Consider the following 20,696-nt stretch of genomic DNA (forward strand, 5'->3'; position numbering starts at 1 on the left):
GTTGTCCGAACTGTGTGAGATCTCTTTATGAGACACAAGCTCACTCTCTGGGCTGAACTAGGCTTCGGCCTTTTCTTTCTCCCAGAATGAGAGTTCTCAGAAAGTTCTAATTTGGGGCCTGTTGTCTCAGTAGTAGCCTAATAGCCAGAGGTAGGGTTGCAGTCTCTTTGTAGCATATCTTCACTCCTGCAGGATAGCTATGCAAGGGCAGTCCAAGGGTCGGCCTGGCTCAGCCGGGCTTGCCCATAGCTACTCACCTAGGGTTGAGGCCCCGAGAACGGAAGGTCCCCCTCCCGTGTCAGCATGTCCACTGGGGGTCATTGTTCGGGTTGGTTTAGGCAGCATGTTGGTGGGATCCCATAGGAATAGCCTCCGTGACCTTTCCAGGAGACCCAGTCACAGCAAACCTCTTTCTTCTGACTCCTGATATCCTTTCACGCCTCTTCTGCGATGACCCTGACCTTGGGTGAAGCAGTTGTGCTGTAGACATGTCAGTTGGAGCCAGACACCATGCGACCTTCCTCTGTATTCTGCCTGTTGCAAGAAAGTGTCTGATGAGGGCGAGACCTGCACTCATCTGTGGATAAAAGGGTAACTACTAAGAATGTGGTTAGGAATTACGGTGGGTTAGTAAAGTGGTGGTTGCAGGTTCTCCTCCAGCATCCATGGCAGTTGGCCTGGGTTCCACCACCAGGCAGATTTCCCCTCTTGTTAGACTTCAGTTCTATGTAATGAAGGAAACTTTTAAAATTTTTTTTATTTTGCCCGGCAGCAGTGGCACACACCTCCCAGCACACAGGAAGCAGAGGCAGGTCGGATCTCTGAGTTCGAGGCCATCATGGTCTACATAGTGAGTTCCAGGTCAGCCAGGGCTACACAGAGAAACCTTGTCTTGAAAAACATAAAACAAAACAAAAAAGATTTTTAAAATTATGTGTATCGGATAGGTAAGATGGCTCAGGCGTAGGGAGCACTGATTGCCTTCTTTTGACTTCTGTGTGCACCAGACGTGTGTGTGTGCACCAGGTACATACACATACAACGAAGGCATAAAAGAAATCTACAAAATCCGTATATATGTGTGCTCATAGTCCTGTCAGTGCATCGCCCACGGAGGCCAGAGGTGTTGGAGCCCCCTGGAGCTGGAGTTAGAGGCAGTTGTGAGCCAGCTGGGTGGTGTGGGTGCTGGGAACTGGACTGGGTCCTCTGCAAGAGCAGTGTGCATTCTTAACTGCTGAGCCATATCTCCTAGCCTCTAAGGGGTTTTTTGTGGGTATGTTTTTGTGATTTTTCCCCCCTAGCCTTAGGACTTGAACCCTGGTCCCCTGTATGCTAGACACCTACCATAAAAAGCCTTTTGTAATTACCCCGCAGTGAATCCACAGCTCAGGTCACTCTAGTGCTGCCCCGAGTGTTCACATTCCCCACTTCAACTCCTGGTAGCTGTTAGTCTGTCTTCTGTTCCTAGAGTTTTGTGTTTGCCAGATGTGTAAATACAGAATTGCTACAATGAGAAACTGTTTTGAGAAGGGTTTTCTTAATTTTCATTTCATTTCATTTAATTTTTTTTTTTTTTTACTGGCTGGTGAGATGGCCCAGCAGGTGAAGGCACTTGCCACCAAGCATGGCAACCCGATTCTGATTCCCCAGGACTGACGAAGTACAAAGAGAAGAACTGAGTCTCACAAGTTGTAAAGAGTGGTTTCGTTTGTGTTGTTTGTTTTTTTTCTGGGTCTGGTGGTGCACACCTTTAGTCCCAGCACTGGGAATACAGGAGCAGGTGGATCTCTGTGAGTTCGAGGTCAGCCTGGTCTACAGAATGAGATCCAGGACAGGCACCAAAAACTACACAGAGAAACCCTGTCTTGAAAAACAAAAAAAAAAATAAATTAAAAGATAAAGAAAAAAGAAAAAAAGTATTTTTCTCCACTTAGTATTCAAGGTTCATCCATGCTGTTACACAGATCAAAATTTTCTTTATTTCCAAAGTTTCCTTGTGTGAAAAAAAAAAATTTAGTTGTGTGGATGTAAAAGTTTGTTTATTAATTAAGTTCTACTTATCCTCCACCCCATTTCCCTTAATTTTGTAATAAAACTATATTTTAAAGTACATTAGGCTTTTCTCTGTAATTAGAGTATACAAAGCCACAATTTACTGTGGTCACAGTGTTTGCTCTATTTTACTGATAGGTTGTTGTTTTCGCTGCATTTTGGGTCATTCACAGTTTGTTTTTATTTTTCTGTGGGTCAAGGGTTTCAGTGATTTCTTCATTTCTGTATCGTCTAGTCGTCCTATATTACTGACAGTTTTCTGGCTGAGTTGTGATTGCCTTGTCATCTAAAGAATGCAGTGCACCCAGCGGAAGAAAATGAGCAGGATTCTTACCTTGCACTAGCGTTTGAGTCCTGTTTCCTGGTGCATTTGGTTTTTCCAAGTCCCATCCAGTTAATCCCTCCAGTGTAGCACGGTTGTTCATACAGTTTAGGTATCTTTCCGTTACACAATCTACTCGAGTTTCAAGGCCCCCGTTCAGGTTTCTCCTGAGTCATTTTCCCATTGCTATAGCGAATACCTGAGATGATCCGCTCATGACAAGAAAGGGTTTCTTGCCGGGCGTTGGTGGCACACGCCTTAAATCCCAGCACTCTGGAGGCAGAGCCAGGCAGATCTCTGTGAGTTCGAGGCCAGCCCGGACTACCAAGTGAGCTCCAGGAAAAGGCGCAAAGCTACACAGAGAAACCCTGTCTCGAAAAACCAAAAAACAAAAAAAAAAAAAAAGGGTTTCTTTGGGGCAGAAGTTGCAGTTCACGCTCACTTTGCCTTATTGAAGGTCTGCGGTAAGGCACGTCATGTGGGAAGCTGAGGCAGAGCAGAATTGCTGGGAAGCAAAAAGAGAGAAAGAGGTGTTTGTTGCTCAGGTCAGGTGAAGAGAGAATGCAGAAGGGACCAGAGTCCTCAGTGTCCTTACAGGGCACTCCTGTAGCGACCCTAAGACCTCCCCTAGGCTGCCCCCTAGGGGACCAAGCCAGTCACATACAGGCCCTCGGGACATTTCCAATCCAGTCTGTGTATACCTTTTCCATGCCATCTTCCCGAGGTTCTCCAGGCAGCCTTCGTCACCTCCTCTATTACATTGAGTACCTTCATTTTTGCTGCCCCCTGTCAACTCTTGACCCTTTCCCACCTCACTCAGTGCCCCAGGGGGTGGCCCAGCCTATCAGACTGATCAGTGGGTTCCTTCCCCCTCTGGCTTGAGGTTGGGTTCCAACTGAAGAGATCCCTAGCAGGAGATGAGGGGCGCAGTTTCCTGCTATGGGATTGGCCCAGGCTGGCAATATTTAAGCTGGCATCCCATCTGCCTCCCTCCTCTGAGGTTTTGGTGATTTCTTTCTCTGCTGTCCTTGTGAGCTCAGGGTGGTTGGCTTTCCCTGTACTGGTCCAGGATACTGCACTGTCCCTTGTGGTTTTCCTTTCTAAGTAGTGTTTTTATTGAAGTTCTGGTGAATGATTTAGTTTGAGCATCACCTGGTCTAACTCATGCCAAGTGATGCAGTGCACAGCACATTGTGCATTTCTTTCCCCTTCCTTCCTCCCTCCCTCCCTCCCTCCCTCCCTCCCTTCCTTCCTTCCTTCCTTCCCTCCTTGCTTCCTTCCCTCCTTCCTTCCTTTTTTTTTTTTTTTTTTTTTGAGACAGTGTTTCTCTGTGTAGCCCTGGTTGTCCTGGAACTTGCTCTGTAGATCAAGCTGGCCTTGAACTAAGAGATCTGCCTGCCTCTGCCTCCTGAGTGCTGGATTAAAGGTGTGCGCCACCACCTCCCAGCACACACGGCACATTTCTTATGCCAGTATCATGTTTAATTTCTCGTTGTCACTATTCATTTGTTTTGATATGATTGTGAAATACCTTATGCTTGATTAGCATTTCATGCAATATTTCCTCATAATTGACTTCATTTGATTCTGAAAGTAAACTTTGAGGTTTTTATTCTTATCATCCTTTCTTTACCAATGATGAAAAAAGAAACACAGAATGTGGTTGACACTAGAAAGTCACATAGAGAGTGGTAACACTAATAGCCATGTGACCCAGACTTAGCCCAAATGTGGTGTGGTTTCTGGTTACTTTCTTCATACCTTTTTAGGAGATTGGATCCAATGTCTTGTACATGCTAGGCAAGCACTGTAGATGTAACCAACTGTCTTATTAAATAAGAAACACAGAACCAATGCAAAGAAGAAAGCCAAGAAATCAGAGCTAAGAGCCTTACCCACCTGCTGCAGCTAGCCTCTTCAGCCAAGAGACCTACTTCCTGTGTTTTTGTCTTTATATAGACTTTCTGTTCTGCCTTCTCATTGGTTGTAAACTCAACTACTTGACTGCCTCGTCACTGCCTGTCTGTACAGCCCTCCAGGTATTTTATGGTATTGAGATTAAAGGCACGTGTCTCCAATGCTGGCTGTATCCTTGACCACACAGAGATCTACCTAGCTCTGCCTGCCAAGTGCTGGGATTAAAGGTGTGCGCCACGAATGCCCAGCTCTGCTACAGCTTGCTATTAGCTCTGACCCCCAGGCAACTTTATTTATTAACATACAAATAAAATCACATTTCAGTACAATTAAAATATCACCATAAAGCACCCTACCTCTGAGCTATACTCTCAGCCCTGTTATTAAAAAAGAATTTTTGAGGCATTTATAAACTTAAAAGGAAGATAGTACATTTAAAGATTTTCCCCCTGAACTATTTGAAAGTTGCCCCTAATACTTGAGTGTATATTTCCTGTAAGAGGACTTTCTGTGATATAGCCACAATGCAGCCTTCAAAATTGAGAAATGAAATGACTGTATTAGTGCCCTGTGATCTTCAGACCACATTCAGGGCTCACTGATAGTCTCTGTAATACTATAGCTTAGATATGAAAGGAAACAAACCCAGAACAGGAAACAGAGCAGGAAAAGGGCGCAGCAGGTCCGGGTCCATCTAAGCAAACAAGGCAAATAGGTGGATGAGCAGGCAATTGAGTAGGCTGTGTCTACATCAGGGCACCAAATTGAGTTGGGGATTCTCAGTCCATGACACACATACTAGGTATCAAAAGATAGGTTGGTAAGGGACCATGGCATAGTGTTAGGTGTCCATCACTCTATGGGGTACAGGCCAGGAAATCATAATCTTTCCTTGGTCTGGTATATCTAGTAATTTCTTGAATTTAGTTTCCCTTACATAATTTTTGTTCTTGTTGTTTTTGGTTTTTCAAGACAGGGTTTCTCTGTATAGCCCTGGCTGTCCTGAAACTCACTCTGTAGACCAGGCTGACCCCAAACTCAGAGATCCACCTGCTTCTGCTTCCTGAGTGCTGGATTAAGGGCGTGCGCCACCATGCCCAGCTCCCTTATATGATTTTTAAATGCCCATGTGCTCTCACAGTTTCAGTTCTCCCCAATAAATGTATTAGGGGCTCCTGGGATAAGTCATTTATCAGTCTGTTCTGACAGACTGGTGCTGACAGATGGTTCAGTTTCTGGGTTCACCCAAGGGCTATCATCTTTCTCCCTCAAAACAGAGTCAAAAGCTGGCTTGCAGAGTCTCCTACGGCAGTGCTCAATGAGAAAATCCATCCTTTTGTACAATATGGAGTAACTTAATGTAGGGCATAGCCTAATCTGAACACCAGACAAACAGGAAATCTTTATTCAGCTGCCAAAGTCAGATACAGGCTGATGCCTGCTTCCTGTGGAGAAGTCTGCTCAGAGGGACAGAGACATTTGAAGTCTGTTAACCCTATGTTAGGAGCAATTAGACTTTTTTTTTTTTTGAGTTCTGGAATTTGATAGGCAAGGCACTCTACTAGTGACCTGTCTCCAGCCCCTGAACTGGGAGTATTGTCTTCACTTCACACATGAGGAAACTGAGTTCAGGGTATTTGGCCAGAGAGCCATCTTTTAAACACAGAAATCTCAAAGTCGGGATTTTGCCTATTAACTCTCAGCGCAGCTGTTTGGAGGAAGAGTTTAATTGTTCCTTTCCAACTAAGGCCCCACTGAGTTACAGATCCTCCGTGACTATTCTCTCTTTAAACAAGGGACTCTGAACTCTGCTTTTCTCTACCACAGTGAAATGTGGGCCAGTGTGCGCATATGTTCTCTCATCTCCATCTCGCCAGCTCTGTGATGGGCAGTAGGAGTACAGTTCTGGGACACTTACGAGTTCTCTGAGTAACTAATGGCATCATTGAAATCATATGATTCAGTGCCAGCAGTAGTCTAGAATCACTTTCTGGATTAAAGGTTCTTGCTACCAAATAGAGTTAATTTTTAAAGAAAAGGACTCCCACTAAAGCCTAACTCTTTTCAGACTTGAGACATCATCCCTCTTAATTCTTTACTAGAAAGTTTCTGGTAGCAACATTTGAAATTAATATTTAATACTTATTTTGAATACTTTCTCATCCTGAATTGGAATTGTCTCAGAGTTTCTATTGCTTTGATAAAACACCATTGGCAAAAATCAACTTGGGGAGGAAAGGACTTATTTCATCTTACACTTCCAGGTAACAGTTCATCACTGAGTGAAGTCAGGACAGGAACTCAAGTAGGGCAGGAACCTGGAGGCAGGAGCTGATGCAGAGATCATGGAGTGGTGCTGCCTGCTGACTGCCTTGCTCCCCATGGCCTGCTCAGTTTGCTTTCTTACAGCGCTCAGGACCACCAGCCCAGGGATGGTACAACCCACAATGGGATGGGCCCTTTCACATCAATTAATGATTAAGAAAATATTCTATAGACTTCCTACAGGCAACTCCTATGGAGGCGTTGTTTTCAGTGGAGGGTCCCTCTTTCCAAATGACTCCAGCTTGTGTTAAAATAAAACTATCCAGGAACCATATGTTTTTTTTTTTTGTTTTTGTTTTGTTTGTTTCTGTTTTTTTTTTTTTTTTTTTTGTTTATTTTTTTGAGACAGGGTTTCTCTGTGTAGCTTTGCGCCTTTCCTGGAGCTCACTTGGTAGCCCAGGCTGGCCTCGAACTCACAAAGATCCGCCTGCCTCTGCCTCCCGAGTTCTGGGATTAAAGGCGTGCGCCACCAACGCCCGGCTTTGTTTCTGTTTTTTAGACAAGGTTTCTCTGTGTAACAGCCCTGGCGGTCCTGGAATTCACTCTGTAGACCCCCAGGCTTGTCTCAACCTCACAGAGATCTGCCTGCCTCTGCCTCCCGAGTGCTGGGATTAAAGGCATGCGCCACCACCTCCAGGTCCATATGCATTTTAAAAAATTACTCTTGGTATGAGTCCACTTGGTTAGAGAACATAATATCTAACAGAATAAATACCCATCCAAACCAAAGCAACCATCAGTGACAAGTCCCTCTAGGAATATGTAGACCATCCCTACACTTGAATCTTGAACCATTGTTAGGAAATTGTCAGCAGTGTTGTTGATTCTAGTTGGATTTGAGAAAGGCATGTTCAAGCCAGGCATGGTGGCACACACCTTTAGTCCCAGCACTCCAGAGGCAGAGGCAGGCAAGATCTGAGTTTGAGGCCTGCCTGGTCTAGAGTTCTAGCCAGGATACCAGGACTGTTACACAGAGAAACCCTTTTTTGAGGAAGAGAGAGAGAGAGAGAGAGAGAGAGAGAGAGAGAGAGACAGAGACAGAGAGAGACAGAGAGAGACAGAGAGAGACAGAGAGAGACACTACAGTTAGTGTGCACTATATACTTGAACTCTTAAAAAATAAATAAAGGAAGTCACATCTCTCTCCTGAGTTGGAGTCTGCTGCAAACTGCAGTTCAGTGACTTATTTAACCTTTAGACTGTGTCATAGTGAGCTGTTTTTCTGTTTCATTGTGTTAACGTGGGTGGAGTGGAACAATTTTTATCCGTCTGTTTTCCTCTTTCTAAGGTTGTAGGTTTTCCAGGATCTTCGGATGAGCTAAACCTAGCAGCTCTTAGGGAACTGCATCTTAAAGTCTCCACCATGCCGGGCGGTGGTGGCGCACGCCTTTAATCCCAGCACTCGGGAGGCAGAGCCAGGCGGATCTCTGTGAGTTCGAGGCCAGCCTGGGCTACCAAGTGAGCTCCAGGAAAGGCGCCAAGCTACACAGAGAAACCCTGTCTCGAAAAACCAAAAAAAAAAAAAAAGTCTCCACCATTTCTGGCTGGAACCCAGATACCTGTTGATATTTTTTTTTATTGGCAAAGTGCTTTCTTTAAAGATACTGTCAGAGAACACTCAGGCGGTTATTTGCATTTGGATAAAGACATAGACAAAGTAACACTTCAGTTTTCTCTCTCTCTTTACTCGGCTCAGCTGATCACAAACGGTGGACAATGTAACAATTATCTAAATTATTCTATTATTAATAAAAACTCAGGAGTCAGATATGGAGTTAAAACCTGACTGATCAGAAAAACAACAGGAGCAGTGACGACCTCGATCCAAAAAGCATGCATCTTTCTAAGCCACTCTCTACTACTTCCCATGGTGTGTGTGTGTGTGTGTGTGTGTGTGTGTGTGTGTCTGTCTGTCTGTCTGTCTGTCTCTCTCTCTCTCTCTCTCTGTCTTCAGTTCTCCAAACCTCTATGGCTAATTTTGGTCAGCTAGTAGCTAACTCCATCCTCTGACCCAAGGTAAACTTTATTGGCACAGCGGAGTGGTAGTACGAGCAAATTTCCTGCAACAGGGCAGAAATAAAGTTTAGATTTAAGACATGACTCTTTGTTGTCTCCACCTCTGTTCCCACCCCTTCCCCAGGCACTTGGAGTTCTGTGGAGGATTTTTCAAATAGTGAATGGATGGTAGTCAACTCATCCATTCTAACATGCAGCAAAACGTACTGCCTCTTCAGACTCAAAGAATTTCACTGGTCAGACTTTAGGAGGCAAGCAAGACCTCACCCAGTTTTTAATCTCTGTTAACATGAAGTTACTGTGACTAGAGAGAGCTGCAAGAGAGATCACAGGAAGGATCTCTCTTGAGCAGAGCTCAAGTCTTTTACTACACCCTGGCTTCTTTTGGCCTTTTGCCTGGACCATAGAAGCATTAAAAAGCAAACAAAAACAAACAGCTCACTGCCAAGAAGCGTAAGTACAGCTGTTAGAATACGAAACAATGTAGTCTTGACTTAGGTCCTGTCTTTACCTGGCCGCCCCCAGTTTCATGTGTGACATCAGTCTCTACGGCAGTCTGTGTGATATTCATCTTACAGCTAGAGAAACTGGAGCTTACAAAATGCAAATGTCTTGCCTAAGATCCCCCCAACTTTGACGCACAAGACAAGACCTGTAGGTCTACAATTTGGAACCATACCAGGTGATTCACAGAATTGAAAGGGAAGTTGAAAAAACAATCAGGAAAGCAGTGGGACCCCCTGGGCAGCAGGAATCACAGGTGATGCCACACAGAACAGACTGGCACAAGCACCACCCGTGACACTTCTGCCACTGTGCTTGGTACCCCTGAGAGTTTGTCCACTGCTGCTCTGCTTTGTGTGTCTTTGGAGAGTCACATGGGATTGTCCACCCGTGGCAGCCTCCTTTCATGTACCATTGTTCCAGCTGCCAGCAAGTGAAGAGGGTTCTGAGGTACAGAACTGGGTTCTGCTTCCCACCAAGACCAACGCCAGTGACCAAGAGGGTTTGGATGATGCCTGGCAGAGTTCAGTTGAAATTTCAGGAAACCTAGAAACCTAAAGTTCAGTTTCCACATAAGGATTGCTAGTGGCTTCTAAATTAGTCACAAAACCTGGTCCTGTGGGGTCTTCAGACCTTGAATTTACCTCCTTGAGCAGTGTTTGACTGTAACCACCCCGTTAGCCATAGTAAGCATTTCTCTGTGTATGAGGAAGAGTATGTTTTTGACTTGTTATCTTTGTTCTGCCTCAGATTCTTTTGTGTTAGACACTGGGGCTGAGATACTGCTCAGCCATTTAAGAGTACTTGCTGCTCTCTCAGATGACCTGAGTTTGGTTCTCAGTGCCCATGCCAAATAGCTCTCAGCGGCCTGTAGTTTATGTTCCATAGGCTCTGGTGCCCTCTACTGGTATCACCAGGCACTCATACATATATGCACATACTCTACACATTACATGTACATACACTAAGATAATGAAAAATAAATCCTTTTAAAAGAAGACTAGGAAACATACTTTTTTTAAAAAAAAAATCTAGGCTAGTATATCGTAGTTACTTAAAACTTTTTGAGCAATTGACTTACTGAATTTTCCCTTAAAATCTTTTTTTTTTTTTTTGTGAAGCTGAACTGATTCTTATGAATAATTAAATCAGGTGTGAGCTGCCATGTGGGTGCTGGAAATTGAACTCCAGGTCCTCTAGAAGAGCAGCCAATGCTTTTAACCATGGAGCCATCTCTCTAGCCCCAATAGTTTATATTTTTTTAGATTTAAAATATTTTTAAATGTGCTATGGGAAGATGGACCAATGACAAGCTCTCTACTTTTGTTGTTACAGGTGTTCCAGGACTTGGGGACTGAAGTACTGTCTGGAGCTGCCAAAGGCTACAACATATGCCTCTTTGCCTATGGGCAGACGGGCTCTGGGAAGACATATACCATGCTGGGGACTCCAGTGAGTATCAGCACTGAGTGAACTGTCTTCCTAATGTCACAGCAAACCTAAACCTTACATTGTCCTTACCCCTGTGATATGGAGCATGACCTCCATAATCGACATTAATGAGATCAATGACTCTCGTCCATACTTAACAATGGCATTTCACTGCTTTAACTGGATGGCAAATTTGTATAATTAGTCTCTCTCTGTGAAACTTTGAAAAACTAGAATTTCATGATTCCCTTTGACAAAGAGTCCTTGTTGGTCCTACTGGATATACATATTATTTCCAGGTTCATAACTTAAATCTTCACACTTTTATTGGGGATAAACCTAGACTGAATCTTAGTGCTACGCAGAGATAAGAATAAGTGTGTCCAGCTTCAAAAGCTATGTGTGTTAGAAGAAAGGACGAGACATAGCTGGGCTGGGGGCTTAAAAAATATAGAGAGTGTAATGCAATCACCGAAAATTGCCTGGTGTGGTGGCGCACACCTTTAATCCCAGCACTTGGGAGGTAGAGGCAGGCAGTTCTTTATGAGTTCTAGGCCAGTCTGGGATACACACTGAGACTCTGTCTCAAAACAAACAACAGCAACAATAAAATTAAGTGGATGGCATTCCTTAAGAATACCTTTTTTTTTTTTTAAAGATGTAGAACTGTGCTAGTAATATGACATGGGCAGTGGTTGACAAATAATATTGTATAGGAATAATCTGAAAGAATAGCCCACTTCTCTGGGTACAGCTCATTATTTCCTTTGTCTATGGTTAGTGTGGTTTCAGATATTTGAAATTAAAAAGAAAAAATTGCTCATGAAGCCAAGGGGGGATAAAAGCTTAAACCTTTGGATACGAAATAGAGAATGTATCTGCTTCTTTGGATTTTTGCAGTTTTACAGAGGGTGTTCGTGTGTCCTCTGTATCTAGGGATCTAGAAGGGACCACATTAGTGGTGAATTTATCCAAGAGTGATAAAGTTGGTTGCAGGGAAGCACATGTCTGGTTTGCCAGCTTCTCTTATCTGTGCACTCCTTTTGTCAATGTCTCTTGAGAGTGCCAGCCTGTAGTCTTCTCCATCCTTCTATGGAGGCTGGCTGGCACAAAGAGCCCACATACCCATCCTCTGTGCTTCAGGGGGTTCCAGGTCTCTGGATGTCTGGGGTAAGAGAAGGACAGGTGGGCTGTGCCCAGAGTAAGCAGTAATATTTTCTTTTTTCTGTCATCCAGGCCTCTGTTGGGCTGACCCCACGGATATGTGAGGTACAGACTCTCTTTTGATCATGTATTCCCAAAGTAAGTTTCCTGTGTTAGCTCCCTTCAGTGAAATCTGACTCTCTGATTGTGTGCAGAGTCTCTTCATCAGGGAGGATGACCATGCCTCACTGCCTTCTTCCTGTAGCGTAAAAGTAAGGTAAGAACTTGAGCTCCCGACCCCTAAATATCCTATTTCTACTCCAGATCTTCTATTTTCAGGGTTTTTTTCTTGCTTCTAGAGTCATCAGAGGGATGGAGAAAATCCACAGAGGATATATCCAACAGTCAGGGAAATGGGAAACATAGTTAATCCTTTTAGCTGTGGAAACTGTAATTCCCTTCCCTTGGACTAGACCAGCAGGTTCTTCTCCAGGGCCACTGTTTCCCCTCCTTTACTTCCTGTAGTTTCATTCTTGCTTTTGGGATTTCCCCTCCTAACCCTCATTGGCTTGTTCTGTAGGACTGTAGATTCCACACCTACCTCTCAGACCAGTGCTGGATCCAAGATTTGTTTTTGCTTTTGTTTTTTTGGAAAGTATCGTGCTATGTAACCCAGGCTAGCCTCAGACTCTCAATCCTGATGTTTTTACCCTCCCAAGTGTTATGGTTGTAGGAATGATCCTCCATGGCCTGACCAAATAAAAGTTTTAACCAAATTGCAGTGAAAAACATTGATATATGATTACTGGTTTTTCTTTTTTCTCCCCCGCCCCTTTTTTTTTTGAGACAGGGTCTCTTTATGTAGCATTGGCTGCCCTGGAATTTGCTTTGAAGACCAGGCTGGCCTCATACTCACAGAGATCCGCCTGCTTCTGCCTCCAGAGTGTTGGGATGAAAGGCGTGTGCCGCCGCCGCCGCCGCCGCCGCCGCCGCCACCTGACTTACTAGTTTTTCTTTAAACCTGTATTCTTCCTTTCTCACCTCCTCCCCTTCACCTCCTATTATATATAATCATTACTAGTTTCAGCTAAGAATGGTAACTTTTTAAAAAAGAATGAAATATATCTCTAGAAAGTAAAACATCTTGTTCACAGCCTCAGTGAGTAAAGCAGATCAGAGTTGTCCAGGTTATATAGGGGGCAGGACCTTCACATTAATTCTCCTGTTGCTCAGCAGTGGCCTTTGAGATGTCTCATGGAACATAGCAAAAAGTCCTAATACATGGGAAGTGAAGGTAGGAGCATCAGGGGTTCAAGGCCTTGGCTACATGAGTTTGAGGCAAGCCTAGGCTAGTGTAGACCCCATCTTAAAAAATAAACAAGGGCTGGAGAAATTGCTCAGCGGTTAAGAGTGCTGTCTTAGTTACTTTTCTGTTGCTGTGATAAAACACCAAGACCAAGGCAACTTATATAAAGAAGAGTTTATTTGGACTTTCCACCGGGTTAGAATCCGTAATGGTGGATACCTCAAGGCAGTGAAAAGCAGGACCAGAAAGCTGAGAGCTCACATCTTGCACCATAAGCATGAAGCAAAAAGAACTAATGGGAAATGTCAGGAGGATTTTAATCTCAAAGCCTGCCCCCAGTGACATACTTCCTCCAGTAAGGCTGTATCCCTCACTGTCTTCCTATTCAATTGCTGTGATAAGACACCGTGACCAAAGTAACTAACGAAAGGAAGCATTTAATGTGCCATCCATGGTTCCAGAGGGTTAGAGGCCATGACCACCATGGCAGGGAGCATGGTGAGAGCAATGCCTGAGAGCTTACATCTTGGCCCACAAATGTTAGGCAGAGAGAGAGAACTAACTGGGGATGGCTAGTGTGGGCTTTTACAACCTCCCAGCCTCCCCCCATTGGCACTTTTCCTCCAACAAGACTACGCCTTGTAATCCTTCAAAAAATAATTCCACCAACTAAGGATGAAACTTTCAATAATATGAGCCAGTGGTGTGTGGGGGCCGTTCTGATTCAGACCACCCCACTGCCTATATCTCCCCCAGAGAGTGCCCCTGGGGACTAAGTATTTAAATGCCTGAGACTATGGGGGACAGTCCTCATTCAAATCACCATAAGTGCATATTGCTTTTGCAGAGGACCCAAGTTTGACTTCCAGCATTCATGTTTGATGTTTCATAACTGCCTGTAGATCTAGTCCAGGGGATCTGACTCATTCTGGCCTCTGAGGGCACCAGCATTTACATGTGCATCCCCCACCATATAAATATTATAAAACAAAACGCAGAGCAATAGAAGAGTCACGTTGAATGCCATTCAGATTATGTTAAAACAGCCCATTGTAGAAAGACACTTAAGGGGGACTCTTGGCTTGATCGAGGCCTTAAGGTTATCAGAGCCAGAACAGGAATCCAGGACCTTTTGATTCTCAACTTGTTGTTTTCCCTTCTTTCTTCAGAATCTAACTGTCTTGTCTTTTTCTCTGTGTCTCCAGCTTCCTGGAAATCTACAATGAGCGGGTGAGGGATTCTCAACTTGGTGTTTTCCCTTCTTTCTTCAGAATCTAACTGTTTTGTCTTTTTCTCTGTGTCTCCAGCTTCCTGGAAATCTACAATGAACGGGTGAGAGATCTTTTGAAGCGATCCAATCAAAATAAGTCCTATGGCTTGAGGGTCAGGGAGCACCCAGAGATGGGACCCTACGTCCAAGGTGAGCTTCTGTGATCCTGGAAATTGGAGAGCCAACTGAGGTGTAGGTGTAAGGATTCTGTCCATATTACGTCAGGGTTCAGCCTGTTACAGCGTCCCAGCCTAAAAAGCAGGTGTGCCCTCTCACTGGCCCTCTTTCCGTATTCCCTCTGTACTTTCCCTCCATGCGGTCTCTCTTTCTGTCTCTGTCTCTCTGTCTCCCCTTCCTCCTAATTAAGCTCTAGAAAGGTAACCATGGCTCATGATTCTTCCACCACTTCAGCATCCAGCGCTCTCTTCTGCTGCGGCGACCACCATGGGCCGCGGCCAGCCACGAGTGCTGCCGCTTAACCCCTTAAGGAGGAAGTCCTCCTAATGTTTGATAACTCACTCAGCCTGTGCAATGATTGTTTTCAATGTGCTAGCTACTGTTGTGGACACTGGATGAATGCTGATAAGCTGGCGAGACATGGTCCTACCTTCAGAGGCAACCTTCAAATCTGGTGGAACTGTTGTAAGACACAATTACACGTTGTGATTAAGTATTATAAAGAAGTAGCTAGATGCAGTGATTGAAAAGACGCCTGGAGCCTGGCAGTCACGGTGCACGCCTTCAATCTCAGCACTCGGGAGGCAGAGGCAGGCAGATCTCTGAGTTTGAGGCCAGCTTGGTCTATTGAGTGAGTTCCAGGACAGCCAAGACAGCCAGCGCTACACAGAGGAACCCTGACTCCGGGGTGAAAAAAAGAAGAAAGGAAGAAAGAAAGAAAGAAAGAAAGAAAGAAAAGAAAAGCCCATGGAAGTGTAGGCAACCGAATCTGTCTGTGTGTAGTCAAGAGAAGTTTTTCTGGCAGGTATCAATTGGTGCTAAGCCTGAAGGGTTCATAGTACCCAGTCCTGGGAAGATGAGTAGAGTGAGGGTAAGTGTGTCCTGTAGGGAGGACAGCAAACTAGAGCCCCCCAAAGCCTCTTGGCATTCCAAAGAGGCCTGTGTGAGTAATCGTGAAGGAGGAGAAAGAGGCAGAGAATAGGCTGGGTCTGCAGGCAGCAGCCAAACAGGGCAGTGACTGATTTCCCAGATCAGCCAGTCTTCCTGACACTGTTTTCCATTGGTAGTGATTATGAAGAGCATCTAGGGAGATGCTGGACCTGAGAGGGTCTCATATGCTTCCACACTAAACACTGACATTTGGAACTAGGTACCATCCCCTTTTCACTTCATTAGTCTGGGTCCAGCTGTTTAGGAGGGACAGTCATGCTTTTCTCTTTTCTTTCTTTCTTTCTTTCTTTCTTTCTTTCTTTCTTTCTTTCTTTCTTTCTTTCTTTCTTTCTTTCTTTCTTTCTTTCTTTTTTCTTTTTCTTTTTTTTGAGACAGGGTTTCTCTGTGTAGCCCTGGCTGTGCTGGAACTCATTCTGTAGACCAGGCTGGCCTTGAACTCTTGGAAATCTGCCTGCCTCTGCCTCCCCAAGTGATGGGATTGCAGGTGTATGCCACCACCCCTCTCCCCGTCCCATCAGTTGTGGGTTTGTTTTGTTTTCAGTTGTGCTCTTTTGAGGAGGAAGATTGTGCCCTTTTGTTATGGGGGTGGCCACCAGAGAAGACCACTTGGACACAGGTTCAAGCCAATAGAAAGTTTTTATCAGCTAGCAGGAGACTACACTAGATGTTCAGGACCCAAGTGCAGTCCTGAACCTCTCTCAGGGTGAGCTTTTAAGCACACACACACACACACACACACACACACACACACACACACACACACACCCCACACACATCTTGGGTTGACATACCTCAGCAAAGACACTCAGCGTGAAGAGGAACTACAGAAGCAAGCAGAGTAGGTTTAGCGACTTTCTGGAACTATAGGCTTGGATGGATTAGGCCTTTGTTCTCATTTTGGCAAGTGCTAAATTCTTAGGTCAGAATGGTGCCTGAATGCCTCTAACATGGTGCCTGAATGCCTCTAACATGGTGTCGGTTGTGCTAAGGTCTGGGGGCCTGTCACACTTTCAAGACATTCATAAGCTGTAAGTGTTACATTCCTCACAGGCATATGCTAACTAAATCCTGATAAGGAGAGACACACGAGAGCTCTTCTGAACAGGCATGGCTAATGGATGGTGAGTAGCATTCGTTGATGCTGCTACCAAGCATTCTCTATCCTCCCCCTCTCCCCACAGCAGCCTGGATAGTAATAAAAATGCCCCTGTTGATTTCCTTTTCCATGTAAAGCAATCCTGTCAAGTGGATACATCAGTGCTACATACCCCACATTTCACAGTTCCCTGCCCCCTCTCTCCTTTTCCTCCTGTTTTTCTCTCTGTCCTCCCTGCCCTCCCTCCTCTTCAGAAATAGCAAGGAGACCTCAGCTTGCCTCCACTAGATTCTTTTCCAATTTCCTCTGGAATTTTGCTGTCTGTTAAGCAGAGTTGCTTTAAAATCTGCCTGGTAATTCCAGTGCCCCCATCTTTCTTGGGCATCTTTCATTTATATTCCCAGGTCCACATGTATGCTTGGTTTGCTAATAAGTTTTGTGCCAGAAAGTATTTGAAAGCCTGTTCTTAGGAACTGGTATCTCTCTTTTTTGTACTAAGTTCCTATGAACACGAGGGATTAAGAAGTTAAGTTCCAGTCGAAGGAGTGAGACTGTTGAAAGCTTAGCAGCAGTCTTTGCAAAGGCTTATTCTAACTCAACTTGTTCCTCTGTTGTAATCCTTTGGGTTTCTTTCTATAAAAAGTGAATGTCCAGGGGCTGGAGAGGTGGCTCAGAGGTTAAGGGCACTGGCTGCTCTTCCAGAGGACCCAGGTTCATTTCCCTGCAACCACATGGTGGCTCACAACCATCTGTAATGAGATCTGGCGCCCTCTTCTGGTGTGCAGGCGTACATGCAGACAGAGCACTATATACGTAATAAATAAATCATAAAAGAAGAAGTGAATGTCCAAACAGGCATTATGTCTATAATCTCTGCACCCAGGAGACTGAGACAAGAGGATTGTCTTGAGTTCAAGAGCAGCCTGGGCCAGAGTGAGACCCTGTTTCAAAAAATAAAACAAACAAAAATTGGAGGAGGGGTGCAGTTGGGGTGTGTTGTGGGCTACAACCCTTGTCTCTTCATTCCTGGAAAGTTGCTAAGAAAATTGATTGCAACCACCCTGCTGCAATGTAATCACTATTCAAATTACTTGGTCGGTTTTTTGTGTGTACATTTATTTAGCTGTAGACCCATGGCATTGTCTTGTCCCCGAGTCTCTGTGGAGGCTCTAGCACAGATTTTCCATAAAGATTTTCTTCACATCTTTAGGATCCTTTCCATCTGTCTCAAGCCTTCCCTTTCTGTAATGACCTGTTCTAGCCTTGCTTCATCCACGGAGCCACCCTGACTGCTGCTTAAATTTGCTCAGCGTTTTTGTTTGTCCCTACTCCTGTGGCATTTGTTAGTGTAATTTCATGTTGTAAACTGGAACAGGAGCGAGACATATTTTGAATGCTAAACTGAGTCTGCCACCGTGTGGGTAAAATATCATCTTCCTGTGAGGAATTTTGTGAGGGCCAACGATAATATGTAAGGAGGAGATTTCTTATAACTTCCATAGTAAAGCTGTGAGGAAGTTTTTTGTGGTTAGCGTGGCCACTACATGAATTCTAAACCATAATCTTTGTGTAAATATGCTGGCATTTCGAGAACCCGTCACATCACCTGATGAGAGGTTTCAATACATGTTTATTTATTAATAAGAATGATCTTACCAGTCAGGTTTTCTCATTCTAGCTTATGAAGTGATATAAGGATGATAAATAAAAGCTTGGTTGTGCACACCTTTAATCCCACACTTAGGAGGCAAAGACAAACGGATCTACAGAGCAAATTCCAGGACAGCTAGGGCTGTTGTACAGCCAGGGCTGCTTTTTGAAACCCTGTCTCAAAAAACAGAGAGAGAGAGAGAGAGAGAGAGAGAGAGAGAGAGAGAGAGAGAGAGAGAGAGAGAGAGAGAGAGAGAATGAATGAATAATAAATATAATAAAAAAATTAGAGCTGGTGAGATGGCTGATTGGGTCTAGAGGTTCTTGCCATCAAGTCTGATGACCTGAGTTCAATTCTTGGATACTCATGGTGGAGAGAGAGAAGTGACTCCTGGAAATTGTTTTTTTCTTTGTTTTGTTTTGTTTTTTGGTTTTTCGAGACAAGGTTTCTCTGTGTAACAACCCTGGCTGTCATGGAACTCGCTCTGTAGACCAGGCTGGCCTCGAACTCACAGAGATCCGTCTGCCTCTGCCTCCAGAGTGATGGGGTTAAAGGCGTGCGCCGCCGCCGCCGCCACCGCCGCCGCCGCCGCCGCCGCCGCCGCCGCCACCACCCAGTGACTCCTGTAAATTGTCCTCTGACTCCACATGTGCACTATGGTGGGCCTGCATTCAGACTCATATGGGGGTTGGGGAGGTAAATGTAATAAAAAGAATAACAAAATCCTACAAGAAGTGGTTCGTTTACCGGAAGTTTCCTTTGGTTTCTTTTCTCCTCTCACAACCTTGACAGGTCTATCTCAGCATGTTGTTACCAACTATCAGCAAGTTCTCCGGCTCCTGGAGGAGGGGATAGCAAACAGGTAAAACGGTTTGTTGGGGGAGGGTTGGTGTTTTTGCAGCCTCCTTTTGCCAGCCTGTGTTCCCTGTCCTTTGGAGAGCATGGCCACCTCTGCAGTGATTTCTCCACACTTCCCTGCAGTTCATTCACATCCAGAAGGCCTCAGAACAAAAACATGACTAAGAGTTACTGCTCTTCTCACTGCCAAGAGTTTGTTCCGGACAGAAAAATATTGGGCAGCACCATCTTCTCAGCTTGGCAAAGATAAATATAGCACAAAATGATTCATAAAACTGTTTTTCGCCGGGCAGTGGTGGCGCACGCCTTTAATCCCAGCACTCGGGAGGCAGAGGCAGGCGGATCTCTGTGAGTTCGAGGCCAGCCTGGGCTACCAAGTGAGCTCCAAGAAGGGCGCAAAGCTACACAGAGAAACCCTGTCTCGAAAAACCAAAAAAAAAAAAACCAAAAAAAAAAAAACTGTTTTTCTTCTAGTTTTCCACATTGAGGTTATAGGAATATGAAACTAGGAAGAGTAACTTGTGTGCTCCAGAAGCGACTGTGCATTGTGATAACATTTCATGTTCTCACCTACTCTGAGTATCCAAAATATTACTAGTAAATGCCTACAGGGAAGCTTTTTTCCCTGGGAGAAAAAAAATTATAGTCTTAGAATTTGTTTGTTTGTTTGTTTTTTGGTTTTTCAAGACAGGGTTTCCTCTGTGTAGTTTTGGTGCCTGTCCTGGATCTCGCTCTGTAGACCAGGCTGGCCTCAAACTCAGAGCGATCCACCTGGCTCTGCCTCCCAAGTGCTGGGATTAAAGGCATGCGCCACCACTGCCCAGCAGTCTTTTATTTATCTTGTTAATACTAGGTCCTTTAACTGGAAAACAAAGGAAAACATTTAAATTTAACATTCTAGTCTCAGAATTTCGTTAAATTCTCTCAGAAGAACTTCTGCCTGGTCTTCATTATAAGCTGAGCTCCTGAATCATTAAGAGTTAGGATTCAAGCTGGGTGCAGTGTTAGATATCAGGTGGGTTGTGAGTTCAAGATCAGCCTGGTCTACATAGCAAGTTCCGGGACTACGCAGATAGACTTTGGAGAATGGGGGCTTAGCTCAGTGGTAGAGCACTTGCCTAGCAAACACAAGACCCTGGGTTCGGTCCTCAGCTCCAGGGAAGAAAAAGAAAAAAGAGAGAGACTTTGTCTCAAAATAAATAATAAATAAATAAATGAATGAATGAATGAATGAATGAATGAATGAATGAATGAATAAAATAAAACATGATCCCAGCAGTTGTCAAGGGTGGGGCAGGATTATAAATTTGAGACCTGCCTAGGCTATGTAGTGAGTTTGAAGACCCAGGCTTAATTCCTAGCACCCACATGAAGGCTCACAGTGGTCTGTATCTCCATTTCCAGGGCATCTGAAGCCTCTTCTGGCCTTTTTAGGCACCAGGCACATACATGGTACACATACATACATAAGGGCAAAACATTCATACTCAGACAATAATTAAATAAATAAATAAATCTAAAAATTTTCTAAAAAATAAATAAAAAGGAGTTGGGGGAACTGGGGATGTAGTTCAGTTGACATAGCATTTGCCCTGGGTCTGATCCCTAGCACAGTATAAACCAGAGGGGATGGTGCACGGCTGTGATCCCAACACTCAGATGGAAGTAGGAGGGTCA

The 20,696-nt window shown here is 44.5% G+C and overlaps 1 protein-coding gene across 4 annotated transcripts in view; it reads left to right on the plus strand.

Annotated features, from left to right (window-relative positions):
- Stard9 (StAR related lipid transfer domain containing 9) overlaps positions 1-20,696 on the plus strand; it is a 98,428-nt gene that overhangs the window by 27,884 nt on the left and 49,848 nt on the right. For all 4 annotated transcript variants that reach the window (XM_042276019.2, XM_042276021.2, XM_042276023.2 and 1 more), the window contains exons 4-8: positions 10,472-10,588; positions 11,804-11,836; positions 11,926-11,987; positions 14,324-14,436; positions 18,954-19,023. In XM_042276019.2, coding sequence (XP_042131953.2) covers positions 10,472-10,588; positions 11,804-11,836; positions 11,926-11,987; positions 14,324-14,436; positions 18,954-19,023 — 395 coding nt within the window. The remainder of the gene's footprint in view (positions 1-10,471; positions 10,589-11,803; positions 11,837-11,925; positions 11,988-14,323; positions 14,437-18,953; positions 19,024-20,696) is intronic.

Source organism: Peromyscus maniculatus, chromosome 4 (genome assembly GCF_049852395.1).
Source record: "Peromyscus maniculatus bairdii isolate BWxNUB_F1_BW_parent chromosome 4, HU_Pman_BW_mat_3.1, whole genome shotgun sequence".
Lineage (NCBI taxonomy): Eukaryota > Metazoa > Chordata > Mammalia > Rodentia > Cricetidae > Peromyscus > Peromyscus maniculatus.